The 19,520-nt window shown below is 43.7% G+C and overlaps 1 protein-coding gene across 1 annotated transcript; it reads left to right on the top strand.

Annotated features, from left to right (window-relative positions):
• Nucleotides 1-10,607: 10,607 nt before the first annotated feature.
• On the top strand, nucleotides 10,608-14,724 carry LOC133914422 (AP2-like ethylene-responsive transcription factor CRL5). The gene is made up of 9 exons (XM_062357526.1): nucleotides 10,608-11,192; nucleotides 11,286-11,826; nucleotides 12,412-12,494; nucleotides 12,631-12,639; nucleotides 12,746-12,834; nucleotides 12,922-12,995; nucleotides 13,083-13,133; nucleotides 13,224-13,300; nucleotides 13,805-14,724. The coding sequence occupies exons 1-9, from the start codon at nucleotides 10,853-10,855 to the stop codon at nucleotides 14,446-14,448; spliced, it is 1,908 nt and encodes a 635-aa protein (XP_062213510.1). The 5' UTR covers nucleotides 10,608-10,852; the 3' UTR covers nucleotides 14,449-14,724.
• The last annotated feature ends 4,796 nt before the right edge of the window (nucleotides 14,725-19,520 follow it).

Below are 19,520 nucleotides of genomic sequence, written 5' to 3'. Positions count from 1 at the left end.
CATTTATCTCTTTTTCCTGTTGTTTGACAATTTCAACATAAATATTATGTATCTGACTTTTAATCAGAGGTTAGTCGAGCAATAATTAATCATGATGTGTATTAAATATAGAGAGATATAATATGTATTTTAGATGCATTGTATATGTAGGCAACATGTCTAGCCAACGACGCATGAGACAAAATAAGGTTAAACACCTTATTTTGCAGAGAGTTTGCTCTCTAGAAAATATAGTCTAGCGAGAGACTCCGGTGAGTACAGTTCACATGTCGGAACATCCGGTGCATATTAGAAAAGAATCTAGGGTTCCAACTAATTGAACTCGTCGGATGGTCCAATGTTAACATTTTTATTCTCACCGGACCATCCGGTGTTCAAACTAAATCCGAGTCAGTTTAGATTCGAAGATCCATTCAAGTTTATTTCGCATTTTTAGTCAAACAGGGTGTGTTTAGGGTTGAAATAGAGTCCTACTTTGATTCCCTAGGATCAAGACCATGTTCTCTTTATAAATAGTTGAGGGTGGCGACCGATTGCAAAAAATAACCCAGTCAATCGCAACTATTGCATCTACTTTTCATTTTACTTTACTTATATGTACTTTATGGTAGTTTTAGAGTAATTCTTCAATGCTACTTCAAATCCCCGAAATTTGGGTGGTGGTTTTTTGTCGATTTACTCGTAAATCGTCCGGGCGGCAATCCACAAGATTGCCGGTCGAAGTCTTTTGCTCGTTTTCCGGTAAACAAGTCGTGTGGCGCTGCCAAAAGCAATAGTTATCCATGACGGATCCATTTATTGCGTGGGATTGCCAAATTCCCGTCCAACACTTGTAACTTCAACAATTTCGCTCTATCATAACTCCTTTCATAAAAGTATATTACTAATTTGCTTGTTGAACCTCTAATGTAGTTGAGTTTTGGATACGTGGAATGGTTGAACAATCATAACATATATGATAGAGTGAATAGCATAAAACTATAAGTATTGTGCTATTTGTAACACAAAACTACAAATATTGTGTCTAGTAATACAAAACTACAAGTATTGTGCACTAATTTTACACAAAACCCAATTTTAATTATATTCACCAAAAAATGGTATTATGTTTCTCCAAAAATCTTAGAATTTTTTGTATGTATTTTATAATCTATGTGCAACCCATTTTAGTTAGATTCACCAAAAAGATTGTATAGAATTTAAACAAAAATTCTCCAAAAAGACTACTTTTACAACTTCTAACAATTGTTAGGGTCTCAAATAAAATCTCAAAATATAGGAAAATTCATTGATATTATTCTTAGTGATAGACTAATTTCTAAAATTATTTCAAATCCTAGGTTATATCATAAAAAATTAAGTTCCTTTGTAAGTATATAAATGGAGCAATACATTAGTAAATTTTTCTATATTTTTGAGATTTTATTTGGGGCCCTAATAATTATTAAGAGTTATAAAAGTAGTCTTTTTTGAGAATTTTAGTTTAAATTCTACACAGACTTTTTGGATGAATCCAATTAAAATAGGCTGCATGTAGATTATGGAACACATACAAATGATTCTAGGGTTTTTGGAGAAACATAAGACTATTTTTTGTGTGACTCTAATTAAAATTGGGTTTTGTGTTATTAGATATAATACTTGTAGTTTTATATTATAAATAGCATAGTACTTATAATTTTATGCAATTCACTCTATGCGATATATATATGGTTATTGCTTTTACTCAATATTCAAATAAATATTCATGAACGACATTGTTTGCATCCGATTCGTCTCAAATTCGATCCGTACCAATCCGTATTCGTGATCAAACTATCCGTATCTGTATCCAATACTGTCGGAGGGTGAACTCCTCAAGCAGGGATCCGGAGGGACCCCCTTTAAGATTCGGCTGGGGGATGATTCTGAATCTGTTTTACGGGTGAAATAAATAGGTGTAAATACGATGCAGGTGGAATAGAATGATCGGGTGCAGAAGTAGTAAATGCAGAGGAGGTTTTTAGACAGGTTCGGGCCGCACTGAGTGTAACACCCTACTCCTGTGTGTATGCTATAAATGATCTGAGAATGTCTCTCCGAGATGTTGCTGGTTACAAGAATATTTATCTAGTCTAGAGCATCGGGCTCCTTGTTCTTCAGTGATCTGAGCTTCTGTGCTTGTACTGAACTGCTGTCTTCTAATTCGACTTGTCTCTAACTTCGCCTTCTGTGTCCAACCTCTTTTCTCCGGGGAGCCCGCCCCGCCTTAAATACCCACCGGGGCGTTAGCGTGCCCAAAAAGGGAGGGCACGAGTTTTGAGGCGCTATAAATGGAAAGCAACCATCATAGACTGCTGCGCGAAGTGACGGGGAGGGTTGAAAATGTGCCCCCGTCCGGTCTGTTCGTCATCATGTCATTCTGCAACGTGCGCCGTGGGGAGGGCCCACCAGGCAGCCACCGATGTTATCCCGAGGCGCGCCGGATGACGCGGGATGGGACCCATGCATTAAATATCCCCACGCCTCTCTGCCAGGGCGTGGTAGAGACTAACAACGAGCGTGGCAGGAGCAATTGGAAGTGACAGGCCATGCGCTCTCTTAAATGCGGTATCGGGCCTTTCACTGGTTGACACCTCACCACTGGACCTCTGTGGGGACCACCGGCGAAGGACTTCTGAGGCCCTCGGGGAACCGAGTGCTCGGGGATCACTGTTCACAGCCCCGAGCACTCTCTCCCAGATATGCCCTTTCTTAGTCCTCGGAGAACCGAGTGCTCAGGGGCCACTGACCACGGCCCCGAGCACTCTCTCCTGAAACTGACTGTTCGGATCCTCGGAAAACCGAGTGCTCAGGGGCCACTGACCACGGCCCCGAGCACTCTCTCCCGGAACTAACTTCCTTAGGTCCTCGGGGTACTCGGGTGCTCGAGGGCCACTGTTCACAGCCCCCAGCAACCTCTTCCCGGTACTTGGCTTTTCTGGTCGTCGGGGGACTTGAGTGCTCGGGGGCTACTGTTCACAGCTCCGAGCACTCTCTTCCCCGCACTTGATCTTCTCGGGTCATCGGGGAACTCGGGTACTCGGGGACCACTGTTTATGGCCCCGAGCACCCTCTCCCGGGACTTAGTCTTCTTGTACCTCGCGGAGATGATCCCCGCAGGAGGATGCCACGTGACAAACTACTGATCTGACCTCGGGACTCGGGGACCCTGATTCCTATGTCACCGAAAAACACCATATGCGTCTGGCTGTGATTCTAATGAAAAAATATGAGATATGATATATGATTAGTGATATCCACTCATATCCGATCTTATTACGCCACTGGTTCTAAACTTGTGACGTGTGCTTAGGTCAGGCTGCTTGGTCGAAGTCCTATCCGATATTTTATAAGGACAGTTGTATGCGGTTATCCATAGTTATCGACATGTCGGGTTACTCTTGGTCAAGATTGTTTGAATTTAGATAAATTTTATTTATAATTGGGTAATTTTGAAAATTTGGTTAAAGTTCATTCAATTTCAATCAAATTCGAGCAGAGAAAAGGCGGATTTGGTAGGAAACTGGGTTGTAACCGCCGGTAACCGGCTCTACGGGCCTTACCTGTGGGTCCCTTAAAAAACGTCTGACGGATACTGTCGACGGTGGTGTGACTTGAGATGGTAACACTATACGGAACGGAATTTCTCTCTGATTGATTTTTGACTTTCTCGATTCACCAGAAAGCGCTCAGTGGACCCTACGTGTCATACTCCTACCAGTTTTACCAATCGCGGCTAGAGTAATCGCAAAAAAAAAGAGAGGGAAATCCCGCACCTAGCGAGCTGAGGAGAAACCCCAGGGCGCGGCGGTGCTCCACACGATTTCTGCCGCTGCGATGCGCAGAGCAGGAGAACGCGAGGGTGTTCCCGGCGGCGGCGGCGCTCCGGATCGCCGCCCTCGCGACGGGCGGAGCAGGGGAGGAGGAGGCGGCGGCGGCCATCCCGACGGGTGTGGAGGGACGTGCGGAGTACGTGGCGATGGAGGCGATCGAAACGGCCACCGTCGGTGCCTTGCTCTGGCGACCGATTTGGAGCCAGAACGCGATGCTCAACGAGGGATTCGGGGGTAAATTGACGAAGGGATCCACGCCCGGGGAGTCGCTGGCTGGCAATGTTCAAGCCCCAGGACAAGCCAATTTGCTCCGGGTATTTCACTTTCAAGCAAATAAGTCGCTGTAAAACGTGAACACGCTTTACTAATTTACATTGATCCTGTTATGCATACTGTCAGAAAAGAAATTCTTCAAAACCGGTTGTAGATTTTAAGAGCTGTTTGGTTTCATACCTAATTTGGCTATGTTTAAGCCATACTTTCAGAGGCAAATGTTTAGTTTACATAACAATTGTGGATCCATACTTTTCTTACCTGCATATCATGGTCACAAATTCTTGATTAGTTTTAGCCACACCCACACTTGCAATGTCCTGTCTGGTTACTACAAGAATTCCGGCTTTTCGTACATTAATGAGGTTTTCTCAATCTGCTCGAGTCAAATTTTGTCTGAATTGTTGGAGCAAACCAGACATCCACCAGCCATTTGCATAATGGGGCCTTCACGGCATTCCCTCTCCACTGCATTTAACACTTGCAGAAGGGCCTGAATGCACATACATACACCATGCCAAGTTGCCAACAGGGGCGGAGCAGTGTTGGGTCAGGGTGGACTGTGGACTTCTTGCCTAACAAATTTTCTAAATTTTATAGTATATTTTTTGTATTTTATAGTATATTTTGAGTCTAATCTTTAATATTTATTGATTCGGTTCTTTATAATCTAGTTAGAATACATTTAGTTTCACCAACCCAGTCTGAATTTCAGTCTATGCCAACCCAATCACTTCAATTTCGGATTGTTTTAATCTAAACCAGAAAAGAAGTGTCGGGCGTGGGGAAACCTAGATGAAGGGCGGAAAAGGAACATCTGGTAGGGTCTTCCATGGCGCCGATGGTAGGAAACTAAAGAAACGACAACCAGCCATGGAGAAATGATGATTTGTTAGGTGCAAATCAACTCCGTCATTTCGGAAAGGACATGAATGATCATTCACCATCTGGTGCATGCTTAAACTATGCTACCTGCTCAACCTTGAAGCGGCTTAGTTCCCGTAGCAACAAGCTAGGCACATTCTTGCGAGAGATCTTTTCCATGGCAGGGGCCGGGCCCTCTACGTTGCATGCCTCATCAAGGGACCAGTTCGATCGCGCAAGCAACTTTGCTGCGATCAGAGAGAATGAGGCCGTAGGACCAGCACAAAAATGAAGATGTGCAGCTTTCTTTCGGATGCCGAAACGCAATTGATTTAGTATGAGAAAATCTACAATTTACCATCAAATAACTACTGATTCTACAATCAGTCATCGAATAAGACTCTCTCAGCAGTACGCCGTGCGTAGAGCATGCTGAGGAATCAAATTCTTTGTGGTTGCGCCATGCATGCAGCACTGGTTAGGATCGAAGGCAGAGACGTGGGCCTGGTTTAGTACGTGGATAAGAGCTTTATAGTATCGGTAGCACAATGATGATCCACTTGCCAACCATGCTAAATACATGCATACCTGTAAAGGGCAAGTGGGTTTTAAACCCCCGGTCCCCTGAACTGTTTAATGTAGTAGTACCGGACGTTGTCATGGAGATGCTAATTGGTGAGCAGTTATTAAACTCATCAGCTGATTGGCCTATAAGGAAGTGTTACGTACCACACCTCTTATAGCAAAACAGGAGTCATTCATTTCTGAATGACGCACATTAAAGGCTATTTGCTTTAGTCTGTTTCTAGCTTTTGTTTTTATCAGAAGCTCAATAGATAAAAATTCAAACAAACAAGTTTATTAAAAAATAATTTTTATAGGAGTTAGAAGTACGTTTTTGAGAAAATAAATTAGAAATTGAGAAACTAGTTGAGAGTAGTTTTTTTAAAAGTGATGTGCTAAGAAACTAGAAAAATATTGTAAAAATTAATAACTAAAATTCAAAGCTGGTTTTTTTAAGCAAAGCCAATTTTTTTTAGAAAAATCAAAAGAAAAGGCTCAAACAAATTGGCCCTAAATTTTAAGAAGTGCAACTCCTATGTGGACCTAAAACCACTTTGTTATAACACCGCCTATAAATTTACATGCCTGTTCTTCTGATTTTCTTTTTGTTTTTTGCATATCCATTCTATGTGGTTCAATATGACCCTAGTAATATTAGCTGCAAGGAATATAATCGTTTCTAGAAGTGCTGTAGAGTTCCCTGGAACCGGTGTCTTTCGCCACGGAACACTTCAGTCTTAGCTGGTTTGCTATGTTAAGCGCTAAGCTAGTAAGGCCATCTCAGGGGAGCCGGAATCGCATTCGTAAAGTACTGTGCTGATCGAATCTTTATATTTGCCGATAGAAACTCTCCCACGAGCAACTCCAACAGATGCCGTTTCAGGTTAACAGTGATACGGTGAATTAGCTCTCGGTTGCAAACATGCGGACAGATACGGGATCCCTTTTTACTGTTTACGGTATATGCGTAGGATAGTAATGAATGGTAGAAAATAAGGTAACTACTGGAGATTAAAAAAATAAAGGATGTTGTAATAGTGTTAGAGGATATTGTAATAGTATTATATGGGATGAATTTTTAAAGTATCTGCTGGAGATGATCTAAGCTTGTGTCTAAATATGTCAGTTCATTTTCCCATGTGTTTGCTCCTTTTAAGTACTTTTTTCCTGTTTGTCGTGCACTTTTTTCCATTGACAACCAGGATTAAGTTAGGAATCATTCCTTCTATACCATTAGAAACTTCTCATATCCCTAATATGTTACTGAAAACTGGCATATTCCTTAAGTGCCATTATTATTAAACTTTATGCCCCTAAATACCACTACCATCATTTCCGTTGGTTTCGACCGTGAGTCAAACATTGAAATCCCCATCCTACCCTCCTTGTTCTTTTCTGATGGCTCTCCTTTAACTACCACCTCGAGCCAAGCCATGGAGCGAGCTCAGACCCGCCGTCAATTCTTTCTCCTTCGGTGAGCCATCGGCCAATTCCTCTCGCCCACATCCTCCTCACTCTATGGCACGCCTCCTTGACCATTTCTTGGCATGGATCTACAGCCTACAGACTTGCACCATCATTTCAACGCACCGTCACCCTCCATTCCCACCGTGAAGCACCTCGATGTCATCGGCCCTCCCCAGCGCCTCCATTCCTAAGTCGAGATCGCGAAGAGCTCCATCGCGACGTCCTGGTGCTCGGTGGCCCCTCTCCGCTTCCTTCTCTACCTCGCCGCTCGCTCGGTCGAGTGCCGCCACCGAGCAGTAGCAGCTCCTTGCGTGTCGCGCCCGTCCTTCCTCATCATTCCCGCCCTCGAGCTACGAGGAGCCACGCCAGAAGCTCGTCCACCACCTCCCCAAGCTGAAGCCCGATCGGAGCTGCCACGTGCGCATCTCCTTCCCCTTCCTCGTCGATCGCCACTGCATGCTTGTTGACCACCACGATGAACTCTAGGCCACTAGCCGCCTCTACCCAAGCCGACCCCACAGTGAGCTCCGTCGTGGTCTAGTGAAGCTTGTCACCCCTTTCCCTCCCCCCCTCTCCCTCTACAGTGTGTTGTCACCGTTGACCGGAGCACCGCCGCCCGCCATGGTTGCCACTAGCCATGCTTGTCGTTGACGCCTCAAATGAAATCGCCACAATGCGTTGAATCTCATGGTACCCCTCCCTGCCCGAGACTCGCCGCCATTCGCCATCAGCGAGCACCATTCCCTAGCCGGGATCGAAGTAGTAGCAACATCTAAATTGAGCACGCTTGAAAGAGGAGGTTCTTGTTGTCGAGAGAGGTCAGCGGGATGTGCGGCTGTGAGCGTGAGGGCGAGAGTGATGACCTGTTACTGCCTCCAACACCCTACGACCATTGCTGATGCGCCTCCGCTGATGCGTCCACCCAGACGCTCCCTACGGTCCTATTGGAAATCAGCAGGCACAAGCACGGGCAAACCACGAACCAAGCATACGCGACAGTAAGCAGTGAGAGCTGAGAGGGGCGGAATCGGGCAGGGAGATCAGACGAGCAAGAGATTCATCGAGGAGGGTGAAGACGGGGCTATCGAGGTCGCACCTCATGGGTGAGCCGACGATGGAGGAGGCCACCGGTGAGAGAGGCTCCTGTCTAGGTCGTTTTCTCTAGTGAGCAAGGAAATATGCCCATCCACTGTTTGCTCCTCATCGTCCTCACCACTCCGTCGAAGAAGAGATAGTGAATAGATGAAGTCGCTGACACGTGGGCCATAAGAATAATATGGTCCTTTTCACATGTCCGTCACAGCTTGACGGTTAGAAAATGGTCAAAAGTAGTATTTTCGGACATAAAGTTTAAGAACAATAGCACCAGAGGAACAAGTCAATTTTCGATGGTATTTCTAGGACTAGACAACTTTTCAAAGGTCTATAAAAAATTCTCCCTTAAATTTACATAGGGATTTGGTTAGCTGACTTTTACAAAAAGAAGACATTTTTTAACCTGCTATACCCTAGTTATTATGGAAAAAAATGGCATGTACCAAAATCTCATAGAAAAACTCTTTTCTAATCATTCCCTTTCACTCTTCAAGGATTTTCAATATTACCGTAAGTTCAATCGGAATTGGAAGGTGGTGCCTTGCTAAACAAGCTCAATACCAGAAGAAGAATTATACAAATGCTCTTTCCTCTTTTTGGCCATCGCGTATTTTGCGTGCTCTGATTTCCCTCCTAAAATTTAAGGTAGCCGCATGGAATCAGAATGTTAGGACTGCAAAAGCCACCCTGGTTGGCTTTTATCACGCCCACAGGCCACAGGGGTTGTTGGGGCCCTTCTCTCATCATTCCCCGAACATATGTCTGCAGATCATCAAGACCCACACAGCACATCCCTTCTTTGTCTGCAGGAGCCAGGAGCTGCCTTGCCTGTGGAACTGTGTTCGTTTGACCAACGCCCGGCGAAAAAAACAAATAGGATTACTCCTACTGCTACCAATGCCTTGAAATAACCAGTTTCTTCCTATGGGCATGCGAGTTTTTGGCACAACCAATCCCGCACTCCGTGCTGAACAGCTGATCCCATGTTCTAGGGTTATTTGGTAGTGTTTAAGAGCTGATTTCACATTAAAATCGTCGGAAGTGTTATTAAACTTCTATCGGTGAATCGATTTTGCGTTAAAATTAGAGAAAATTATTCTCACTTTTTTATTACGAGGTGGGAGAAAAATCTAGTTTTCATTGTTTTCTAGTTGATTCTTCTCAATTTTAATATAATTTTTTTTCTCAAAAATCACTTCCACCACTAACGTACTAAATAGTTTCACAAATAAAATTATTTTTATCATATAATAACTTTCACATAATAGGTTAGAGAGCTCTAATAAACATACCTTTCTCTTTTTTTTAACTTGATCATGCGCAAGCTAAGCTCTTGTTTTGGCGCAGCACTTAGCTAAGATGGGAGTGGTACTAGGATTTTACTATGGGTTGGCTTGTTCGTAGGGGTGGAAATGGATGGCAGGAAATCCGAATTATCCGATTCTGTATCTGTTAAAATACGAATATGGATATCCGTATTCGTATTCGTTTCTGAAATGGATACTAAAATGGATATATCCGTATTCGTTTTCGAGATTCGGATTCAAATGTGGATATCCGAATTCGAGATATATCCAATTCGTATCTGTATCCGCTAACCAGGGAACTAAATTTTGCTAAAGTTTTAGAAATTTCAGATATGAACGAAATTCCAACCCAATCAAATTGGAACAATTTCAGTCAAATTTCATCAAATTTCAGTTAAATTTGATCAAAAATTTAAATTTTCAACATGAATTTTGAACAAAATTTGTAAAATTCCGGCCTAATCAAAGTAGAACAAATTTCATTCGAATTTTATCAAATTTCAGTCAAATTTTTTCAAAAATTTAAATTTCCAACCTGAATTTCGAAGATCGAGTAGATATCCGAATGCGGATTCGTATTCGAACTATCCGATTCGTATTCGTATTCGAAGATATCCAGATCCGTATTCGTATTCGAATTAAAATATGATAAATCGTACTATCTGAATTCGATTCTATGCGTATCCGATCCGTTTCTATCCCTACTTGTTCGCATTTGCAGCATTGTAGTGCGGCTCAGAGAGATGGTACTGTTGCGAAGTGGCTGGCTCCTGCGTGCAGGTGCAGCTGTCCTGCGCTTTGAATCTATGTTAGATACACTCCCTCCTCTCTCTCTCTGTAGTGTCCATGAAACCTGGCAGAAGCAGCCTTCTTTCAGCCACTCTGAGCAGCATCCAGCTACGACATCTACGAGTAGTAGTACTAGCATGTACAGTACTATGACAGACAGGGAAAGAGGAGATGTGAAGAGAGCTGCTGGCCATCACATCGAATGGCAACTTCACAATTAAATTTTTGCAACTTTATAGTGTTAGTTTGTGTGAGCGAGTTCTAAACATCATGGAGCTAATGGCCTCGGGAGCACACACATACTCTTACACGACATCTTTATCCGGTCACAGATCCCTATGATCCTATGGAATGGACAGGCAAGGGGATGCCGAGAAGAACCCGTCCCTATATTTTTATATATGCTCAAAAATGCATTAGGAGTAGTACTTATCCAGCAATTTGCTTTGGCCCTTTCATTCCCTTTGCTCGGTTTAATGGCCCGGTCCCTCTCGTCTTCTTACTTACGGTTCACTTGCTAGTTCTCACTCACATGAATGGCGGAGCAGCATACTAGTGTTGCTACGAGCGAAGCAAAGCAAAGCAAAGCACGAAGAGCAGAACAAAGAGACAGCGAGAGCAAGGAGAGTTTGCGTGTTCATGGTTGATGCCTTGATGGGAGAAATGGCTAGTGCCAACAACTGGTTAGGCTTCTCCCTCTCCCCGCACATGGCCATGGAGGCGCCCTCCTCTTCTGAACCCGCGCCTGCTCATCACCCTCCGCCTTCTGCTAATGCTACGGTGTCCTCTTCCACAAACAACTCCACCACTTGCAACTTTCTCTTCTCCCATCCTGCGCAAATGGCCGCTCATTCGTCTGGGTACTACTACGTCGGCGGCGCTTATGGAGATGGCACCAGTACTGCCGGTGTATACTACTCCCACCCGCATCTCCCTGCCATGCCTGTCAAGTCTGATGGCTCCCTCTGCAACATGGAAGGTCACTATTAGCACCCCCTCGGTTTCTCTCTAACTTAGTCTTCTCGTCATGAACCTCCCTCCCTCTCTCTAACTTGGTCTTTGCATGAAGTAGGCATGATGTCGTCCTCCTCACCGAAGCTGGAGGACTTCTTGGGTGGTGGCAATGGCGGTGGGCATGATACGGCCACCTACTACAGCCACCAGGAAGGCCAAGAAGAGGAGGCAGGCAGGAGCTACCAGTACCAACACCACCAGCTAGTCCCCTACAGCTTCCATCCTTCGACGGAAGCAGAGATGCTCCAAGAAGCAGCCGCAGCGCCAATGGAGGAGGCAATGGCCGCGGCCAAGATCTTCCTCGTCGCGAACTACGGCGCTTGCTACAGCAACGGGGAGATGCAGCCGCTGAGCCTGTCCATGATGAGCCCAGGGTCCCAGTCGAGCAGCTGCGTCAGTGCGGCTCCGCAGCAGCATCAGATGGCTGCTGTAGCCGCTGCCACCTCTGCGGCCGCTGCCCAGGGGCGCTGTAATGGCGGTGGTGAGCAGTGCGTGGGGAAAAAGAAGGGCCCCGGGAAGGGAGGCCTCAAGCAGCCTGTGCACCGGAAGTCCATCGACACGTTTGGCCAGAGGACCTCCCAGTATAGGGGTGTCACCAGGTAAGCTGCTTACGGAGATTTAGCTTTTGTATCTGTTATCTCTTGTTGCGTTTGTTTCGGACGGTAGGATTCGTGCGGGCTTTGCTTAATGCCTTTTTAGTTATGGGTCATAGGTATGTTTTGCAACTCTTCTGTGCATTCTGACGTTGTCTCGTGATCTGTGGCATCGATCAATTGGTTGGATGTTTGCACATTGCTGAGCTTGTGAAAGTCAATTTACTCCTTTGGTTCCCTTGTTGGTTTCCAGCATTGTTGTGGCTATGTTGGTCTCTTGTTTCTTATGTTCTGCTATTCTTGTTATTTAGTAGGGCAGCTACTCATTCTTGATACCAAATCGTTTTAATGTCTCTTAGTGGATTAGTTCGGTACCTAGTTTGTTCTACTCCACAATATTAAAGCCTGGGGGCTCTAATGCTTCTGGTGCCCCTTTGGTTCTTCGTATTAATGAGGCACCTACTCAGAGTAGGCTACTCTGTTGTTGTGGAGGCTACTCTGTTGTTGTGGAGCATAAAATTTATTTTATATGAACCTCGCTTTTTATATTGAATGATGAAGGTTCTGTTTGTGTTTGATTCACTGGAGCAGGCACAGGTGGACTGGGAGGTATGAAGCCCACCTCTGGGACAACAGTTGCAAAAAGGATGGGCAGACAAGGAAAGGAAGGCAAGGTTGTTAGCTAAACATCCAAAATAAGTGGTGTTGCAAAACTTATACGTCGCCATATAACTCTTTCTTACATTTTGATTCCTCTTCTTTGGGAAATTTCATTCTGGGGCTTGTCATGACTGCTGTGTGATTACTCAGTATATCTAGGTAACAATCACTCCTTACGCCATCGATCGTTCATTTATTCGATTACTTGTAGCGAGCTGTGTCTACTTCCAGAAATATGAAATGTGATTTCTTTCATGCGCATTAGGTGGTTACGATACCGAAGACAAGGCTGCGAGGGCTTACGATCTGGCTGCTCTGAAATATTGGGGGCCAGCTACTCATATCAATTTCTCTGTAAGTGTGATCGAGAAGTTTCAAACATGAAAACTGGAGCTTCGATGCTGATTCATGTACTGTGGATTAATGCATTTTGTTTGGCAGCTAGAAATCTATCAAGATGAGCTTGAGGAGATGAAAAGGATGACAAGGCAAGAGTATGTTGCGCACTTGCGAAGGTGAGTGCATGCTATTTTGCCTACATTGTAAAATCCTTTTTTCTCATTGATGTATCACTGCATTTCTCAAGTTGGTACTGATGATAGGAGAAGCAGTGGGTTTTCTCGAGGTGCTTCGATCTACCGAGGAGTGACAAGGTTTGTTTGGGCAAGTTTTGCTTCCTTAGTGCAGACAACAGAAGTCCATGAAGAAACAATCTGAATATGTTCATGTTGACTGCATCACAGGCATCACCAGCATGGAAGATGGCAGGCTCGCATTGGCAGGGTTGCTGGGAACAAGGATCTGTACCTCGGCACTTACAGTAAGAAAGATCTCTCTATTTGATTGTAGATTCGTAGGACCTAAATGCTTCCGCAAAGTAGTGCGGCTTAAGTGAAAGAAGCATTTGGTGCTAATATCAAGTAACTAGCAATCCTTTGGTGGTGTGGCTGTTGTACTATGCTAATTGTCTTGTCAAATTGCATTTGCTGGAGAATGAAGACATCGGACATAAGCTTTTTACTGCCAATCTCTTGTTTTGTGCATCCCTTTTGGAATCAACTTTAATGCGTGTTCCGTCAAAAACTTTAACCGTGGGGTACACTGGTGATACATTCTTCCCCGATCATTCTTTGCTTTTTCAGATGGTTATGCTTTTCCTAAGGCTGTGACCTCTGAACAAAGCTACCTGCATGTTGACTGTTTTGAACACTCGTACTTTACATTAGGATCTATCTTGGTTTCCCAATGTACAAATTAAACAAGATTAGTTATTACAAAGAATGTGTTCGTAGGTCGCAGCTCACAGCATTTACTGAATATGCAGCCACTCAAGAGGAAGCAGCTGAGGCGTACGACATAGCTGCCATCAAGTTCCGTGGCTTGAATGCAGTGACAAACTTTGACATCACCAGATACGACGTCGACAAGATCATGGAAAGCAACACGCTCCTGCCTGGGGAGGAAGCACGTAAGGTCAAGGCGGCAAACGGTGTATCTGTGATGCACAATGGTGGCAGGGAGCTCAACCCTGCCGAAGAAGCAAGCGCCACGGGAACCGACTGGAGGATGGTGCTGCATGGATGTCCTCAGGAAGCCGTACCATGCGCCGAAGCATCCGATCTTCAGAAGGGCATCATGGGCGACCCCCACTCCTTGCATGGCATCGTTGGCCTCGACGTCGAGTGCACAGCGCATGACCTCGACGTTTCGGGCAGGACCGGTGGCATCAACTTCTCAAACTCGTCCTCGCTGGTGACAAGCCTCGGCAACTCCAGGGAGGGGAGCCCTGAGAGGTTGGGCCTGGCCATGCTCTACGCCAAGCACCCAACCGCCGTCAGCCTGGCTACCATGAGCCCCTGGATGCAAATGCCGGCGCCGACACCGCCACCGCCACCCGTGTTCAGGCCGGCGAGTGCCGTCTCTCACCTTCCTGTGTTCGCCGCTTGGGCGGACGCGCAGCTTACGTAAGTTGCTGCCCAGTCTTGCTAGTTATTGGCCCTTTTTGTAAACTGAAGCAAGATCAGTAGCACCAGTTGCCAATATTAGGTAAGTTGGTTGGAATAGCGAACGATAGGTTAATTGCCAATGTATGAAGGTGGTGTAACGTTATGCAGGAGGGGGTGTAGGCGTTAGTCCCACGCTCATGCACAATTATAGTGCTAGTGGTAGCGTTCTTTTCAGCCTTTTTTGGGCAATTTGGGTTTGATGTGGCATGACTTTGAACGTTACATGAAACAAGACTGTTCCAAGAAAAAGGGTAGGTTCATGAAATGAGATGGTTCGTCTCTGCTCTTATAGACATTCACCAATAAGTTGGTTCTGTGATCAGAGGGGTGGGGTCGTTGGCTTGGCTACGCTCAGAGGAGGATCTTTTGACCACTGCGTCAGGTCCATTGCCTCACGTTCTTTCGCTTTCTCTGCATGGCACGGCATCTCTTCCCGATGGGTATAAGAGCAGAAATTTTTGTTACTTTCAGTGTTTTAATCGTATTTGTTATGAAGAGATTGTTAAGGTTATTTTTTAGATAAGATCTTTTTTTTTCAATCTCTTCAAATAAAGCTGTTAAAGATTTTCTCTCCTTTTTCTTTACGAATATCTTCACAACGAAGCTGTTAGGCACTGTGAACGCACGATTTTTGCAAAGATGTTGCAAATCAACTCTGCTGTACTTACATGCATCAGATGGTTCGACGATGAAAGATGTGAACGCTGGAGAATATACTGGACTATTTGTTGCAGAGAGATTACAGAATAGTTGTATGGTGGAAATAAACATGTCGGATGGTCTGGCGATGAGAAATTGTATAAGTCGAAATATTTCTTATAGAGAGAATTCTAGATGGTCGGTCTAGCGAGTTAAATACGCAGGATGGTCTGGCACTCAAGACGTGTGGACCTGAATCATAATCCTTTCTGAGATATGTCTTAAGCTGAGAATTTCGATTTGAAACTAACTGGAAATAGTTTGGAGATATGTGTTTGTTTGTTTTGTGTTATGCTGGTGATGAATGAACTTTGACGACCCCGATGGCAGGATGATCGGAGTCAAACGGAGTGTTTAGTGCTAGATGATCGAGGAGGCATAATAGAGTCAATGGTGATTCTTGCTGTGTACATGGAGCTCAAGTAAAACCATGAAATGAATTATGAAGATAGCGTGTTGATAAAGTTAAGTGAAAAGAATATCGGTGTAAGTGACAAGGTGGCCTAGAGGGATCGGAAACGGGAGAGACTTATCGGCAGTCAAGATCACAAGACAGAGTACACACGTCCACAACTGGATGCTCGCTTAGGGTCAGAGCAAGCGGTAGCGAGTCACACTTTGAGAGTGCGATGATGACACGTGCACTCTATCGTGGAATGATAGAGTGCACGTGTCATCATCGTAAAGCTAGCATCAAAGCTAAGCTAACTCATAAAGGCGCTATGGCCATTCGCTGGATGGAGAAAAATTCAGACTAAATTATACCTAGTGGTAGGTGGGAGTGTATTGTTAGATAATAACAATTTAGGGATATGATTGTTTAAGAATTAATCAAGCTCACTTGACCTATAAATACAGGGTATGACTAGTAGTTGAGGTAGAGTATTTAAGAGTTTTTGGAGAATTTTGAGAACCATCTACTTATGTTTTGTGGAGAGGAAGAGATGAGCGATTAACCTATATTTAGGTGAGAATTTTTGTGATAAAAATATTTTGTAATCTGCTAAAAAAAGAGTGTTCCTTTGAGCTTAATGAAAAGAGTATTTTTGCATACGTTTGAATCTATTTTCTTCTAGTCTCCTGCTTTTGGCTCCTGTATTTTGGTGTAAATTTTTGGTGTTTTATTATTGATTTTTGTTTTCCTTGATAGCTGCACCTTTTAGGTCGTGTAAGAGGTGTTCTTTCTATTGCTAGAGGGTTAATCTTCTCATATGAATTGGTCTTGAACCATCTCAGCCCTCTGTATTCATCAACTTGAAAAATCTCTTTTTCTGGTGGCTAGTTATCTCATGTTCAGAAGTTTTTCTTCTAGTTGATGGCTTTCTTGCGCTATGAATATTGATATAGCCTTAAATAAAATCTAGAGTTCTCATTTACCAAAGATGAGCTTTAGTTTTAAAAGTCTTACAATCTGTTCTTATCTATCTTGCTTCCACATGTGTTTTTGAGGTGCGTTGGGTTAAAGAATAGGAGAATGCTATCAATTTGTAAGAAATTTGTTTAGGCGTCTATTCACCCCCACACCTCTAGTCACTGTTCTCGGGCCTACAGTGCATTTGATATCGTATTCAAATGAATATAAGCAATAAAGATTGAACTTTAAGAAGGATGAGTATAAAATATGTCAATGCTGCCATGCTAGCAGATGAATTTGAGTAGTGATGAGCGTGGAGTGATCCATGGATCTATTTTATTTCAACTCATTTTATTGATTATTTTATTTTGACTAGATCAAAATAAATAGTTAGTTAATTAAGTTATATTAGCGTTGATCCATAAATATCCATTGGTGTTCCACGTCATCCCTAAATTTGAGATTGGGATGGTTAGCCTTAGCATTGTTTGTCTATAAAAATTTGTGTAGGTAAGAATATGTCAAATGATGGGGTGACTTGGGGAGACAAAAACTCAATGCAACAACCATCACCGCCCTTGCCATCCCTTGGCCACCTTCATTGCTAGTAGCCAACGACCACACCTAGTGGTGTTGACCACAGATTTATCCTCCCCCTCTCCCCCTCTCTCTCCCACTCTTTACTTGCATGGATCTGGATCTCGAGTTGACACATTTCATCATGTTGTTACCTGTCAGATTCGACCGTCTTAAGCCTGGATCTTGCTCCCTCTAGCGGTCTTGGCAACCTCTAAGGCCGGATCCATGACGACGTTGGGGCTGGGATATGTGTTCCTCACATCGGCGATGGGGAGGGATGTCGCGCTCCATCGGGAATCCACTGTGTTGCACCTTGATGGACCAACAGTAACACCTGAGCTCTTGGCGTGCCTCGCATCTTCGTGCATGCGCGGCAATGTGACACGGTGACCTAAATCTACACGCTCGTTGGCGTGGTGACCTAGAGGTGCAGCGGTGGTGCGAGGGTGCAGTAGCTCAGAAGCACGACGATGGGGCATGGCAGTGTGCGTGTGGCGGCCTAACGTTGTGGTGGCGCGATGCAATGGCAAGATTTGTGCGCCCGATATCACAGGGGCATGGCTGTGTGACAACAAGATTTGCATGTTGCCGCCAACTTCTTTGTGCTGCCATTGGGATCTTTGTGCCCCGACTAGGATCTGCTCGTCAGTGCGCTTGGACGGCTGTCGTTGCTGAGCCTAGCTCTCCATGAGCCTCTTGGCTACCTCCACGTCGATGGTCGTTCACCACCGCTCTGAGTACCATAGGTTGTGCTTGGTGTTGATGTGGTGGCAATGGTGCTCCAAGTCTATTCTCGTAGTGCTCATCGTAGTCACGGTGCCTTGCAGGCTTCTCCACTTTGTAGATCTGCCTACTTCCCTCATATATGAGACTACGCATGCTCAAGGGGGGCTGCGTTGTGCTTGTGGTTCAACTGAGTTTGGCCCCTCTACATGATTAGGAGTAGGAGCACCTAGCAAAAAGCCCTGCTTTGACCTTATGTCGATGCCGGCACCGACAACACCCTAGAGTGTTGTTCCCTCATTAGAGGCGGTGTTGCGATGCTTCTCGCCTCCTCTGGGAGGCTCTCTGGGTGAAAACTCATTCTAGATTTTTTTGGATGTGGGGGTTGATGACGTCTTTGATGTCGTTACCTCTTGGAGATGTCATCTAGGAGTTTCCTTCCCCGTGTGAGTGACAGTTGACTTAGGTCTGTCTCTAGGTTGTTATGCGGTAGAGTTTACCATCTTTGGTCTAATACAACTAGATAGACAGTCAACTGTTACGGTGTTTTAGGTCTACTTTAGCTATGTAGGTTCTCAATGTGTTGTGATTTTTTACTCAGTTTTCCCTAATTAACTAAGCATTGTTAGTTGGTTGGACTCTTTTGCTTATCTTATATTTACTAATTGAAGGCTCCTTTTGATGCCTCCAAATTAATCTTAGAAAAATTCTAGAAATTCCCATAAAAAAGCAAAACATCCGACCGTCGAATTGATTGATTGACTAACTATCAACTAGAAGAAACAAAAGATTAAAAAACAAATCATAGAGTCCAACTCCAAGACTACTTATTGCCTTTCCTTTTCTTCATTTTTTTTAGATACCCTTTGTCCAATAAAGTTACGTTAGCAAACTCCAACTTAGTTACGTTAGCAATAAACACACCTTTTCAAATCAATTAAAATATGCAAATTAAATATGCGTGTAATCAAACATTACAAAATTAAAACAACAAAATGCAAACATATTACGGATTATCACATAAAAATAATATCAACGAATTTATAATGTATTTTAAAAAATAATATGAGATACGGTGACGACATTAAAAATAATAATAATTTCAAAAAATCAAGAAACAAATAAAAATCAATCTGCATAGCACATAAAATGAAAATTATAAATTAGATCTATTCACAAATAATAAATATGATTCCAATATTATGAATAAAAATTACATTTATATTTTACATTCTAATATTTAAATATAATAGCTGATGTATCTTAGCATACAACTATTATTAACACAAATATCTAGAATTCAGCTGGAAGTTAAATTTCTAACTTGTGCGCAGGTTGATGCACTAGTTAATATAATAGATAGCTCTCTTATCGGTTTGTTTTGAAAAAAAGAAAGATGACAAATGATAAGATGAGAGGTATTTTGGTGGAGTCAAATGGCCAATGGCTACCAAAACCTTGAAAAAAATTGATATCAAAATAAAACGACGACTTCGCAAAAATGCATGACAGAGTTACTGAAGCTCATGATTTGGAAATTGATGTTCATCCGTCGAAACGCCATTTTCAGTCCTCATTTCCTGAAATTTGAACCTACATAGGTTGTACAATAAGCAAGGACGCTCTTTATTTTCGAACAATGAGCAGGAGCACTTCTCATTTAAAAAAGGACTGTTAGC

The sequence above is a fragment of the Phragmites australis genome, chromosome 4 (genome assembly GCF_958298935.1).
Source record: "Phragmites australis chromosome 4, lpPhrAust1.1, whole genome shotgun sequence".
In the NCBI taxonomy this organism is placed as follows: Eukaryota; Viridiplantae; Streptophyta; class Magnoliopsida; order Poales; family Poaceae; genus Phragmites; species Phragmites australis.
This window is presented reverse-complemented; position numbering and strand designations above follow the sequence as displayed.

Coding starts and splice junctions, on each gene's coding strand:
- LOC133914422 (XM_062357526.1), top strand. CDS start 10,853: ATGGTTGATGCCTTGATGGGAGAAATGGCTAGTGCCAACAACTGGTTA. Junction 12,835..12,921: donor CTACTCATATCAATTTCTCT/GTAAGTGTGATC, acceptor TTTGTTTGGCAG/CTAGAAATCTATCAAGATGA. Junction 13,301..13,804: donor TCTGTACCTCGGCACTTACA/GTAAGAAAGATC, acceptor CTGAATATGCAG/CCACTCAAGAGGAAGCAGCT.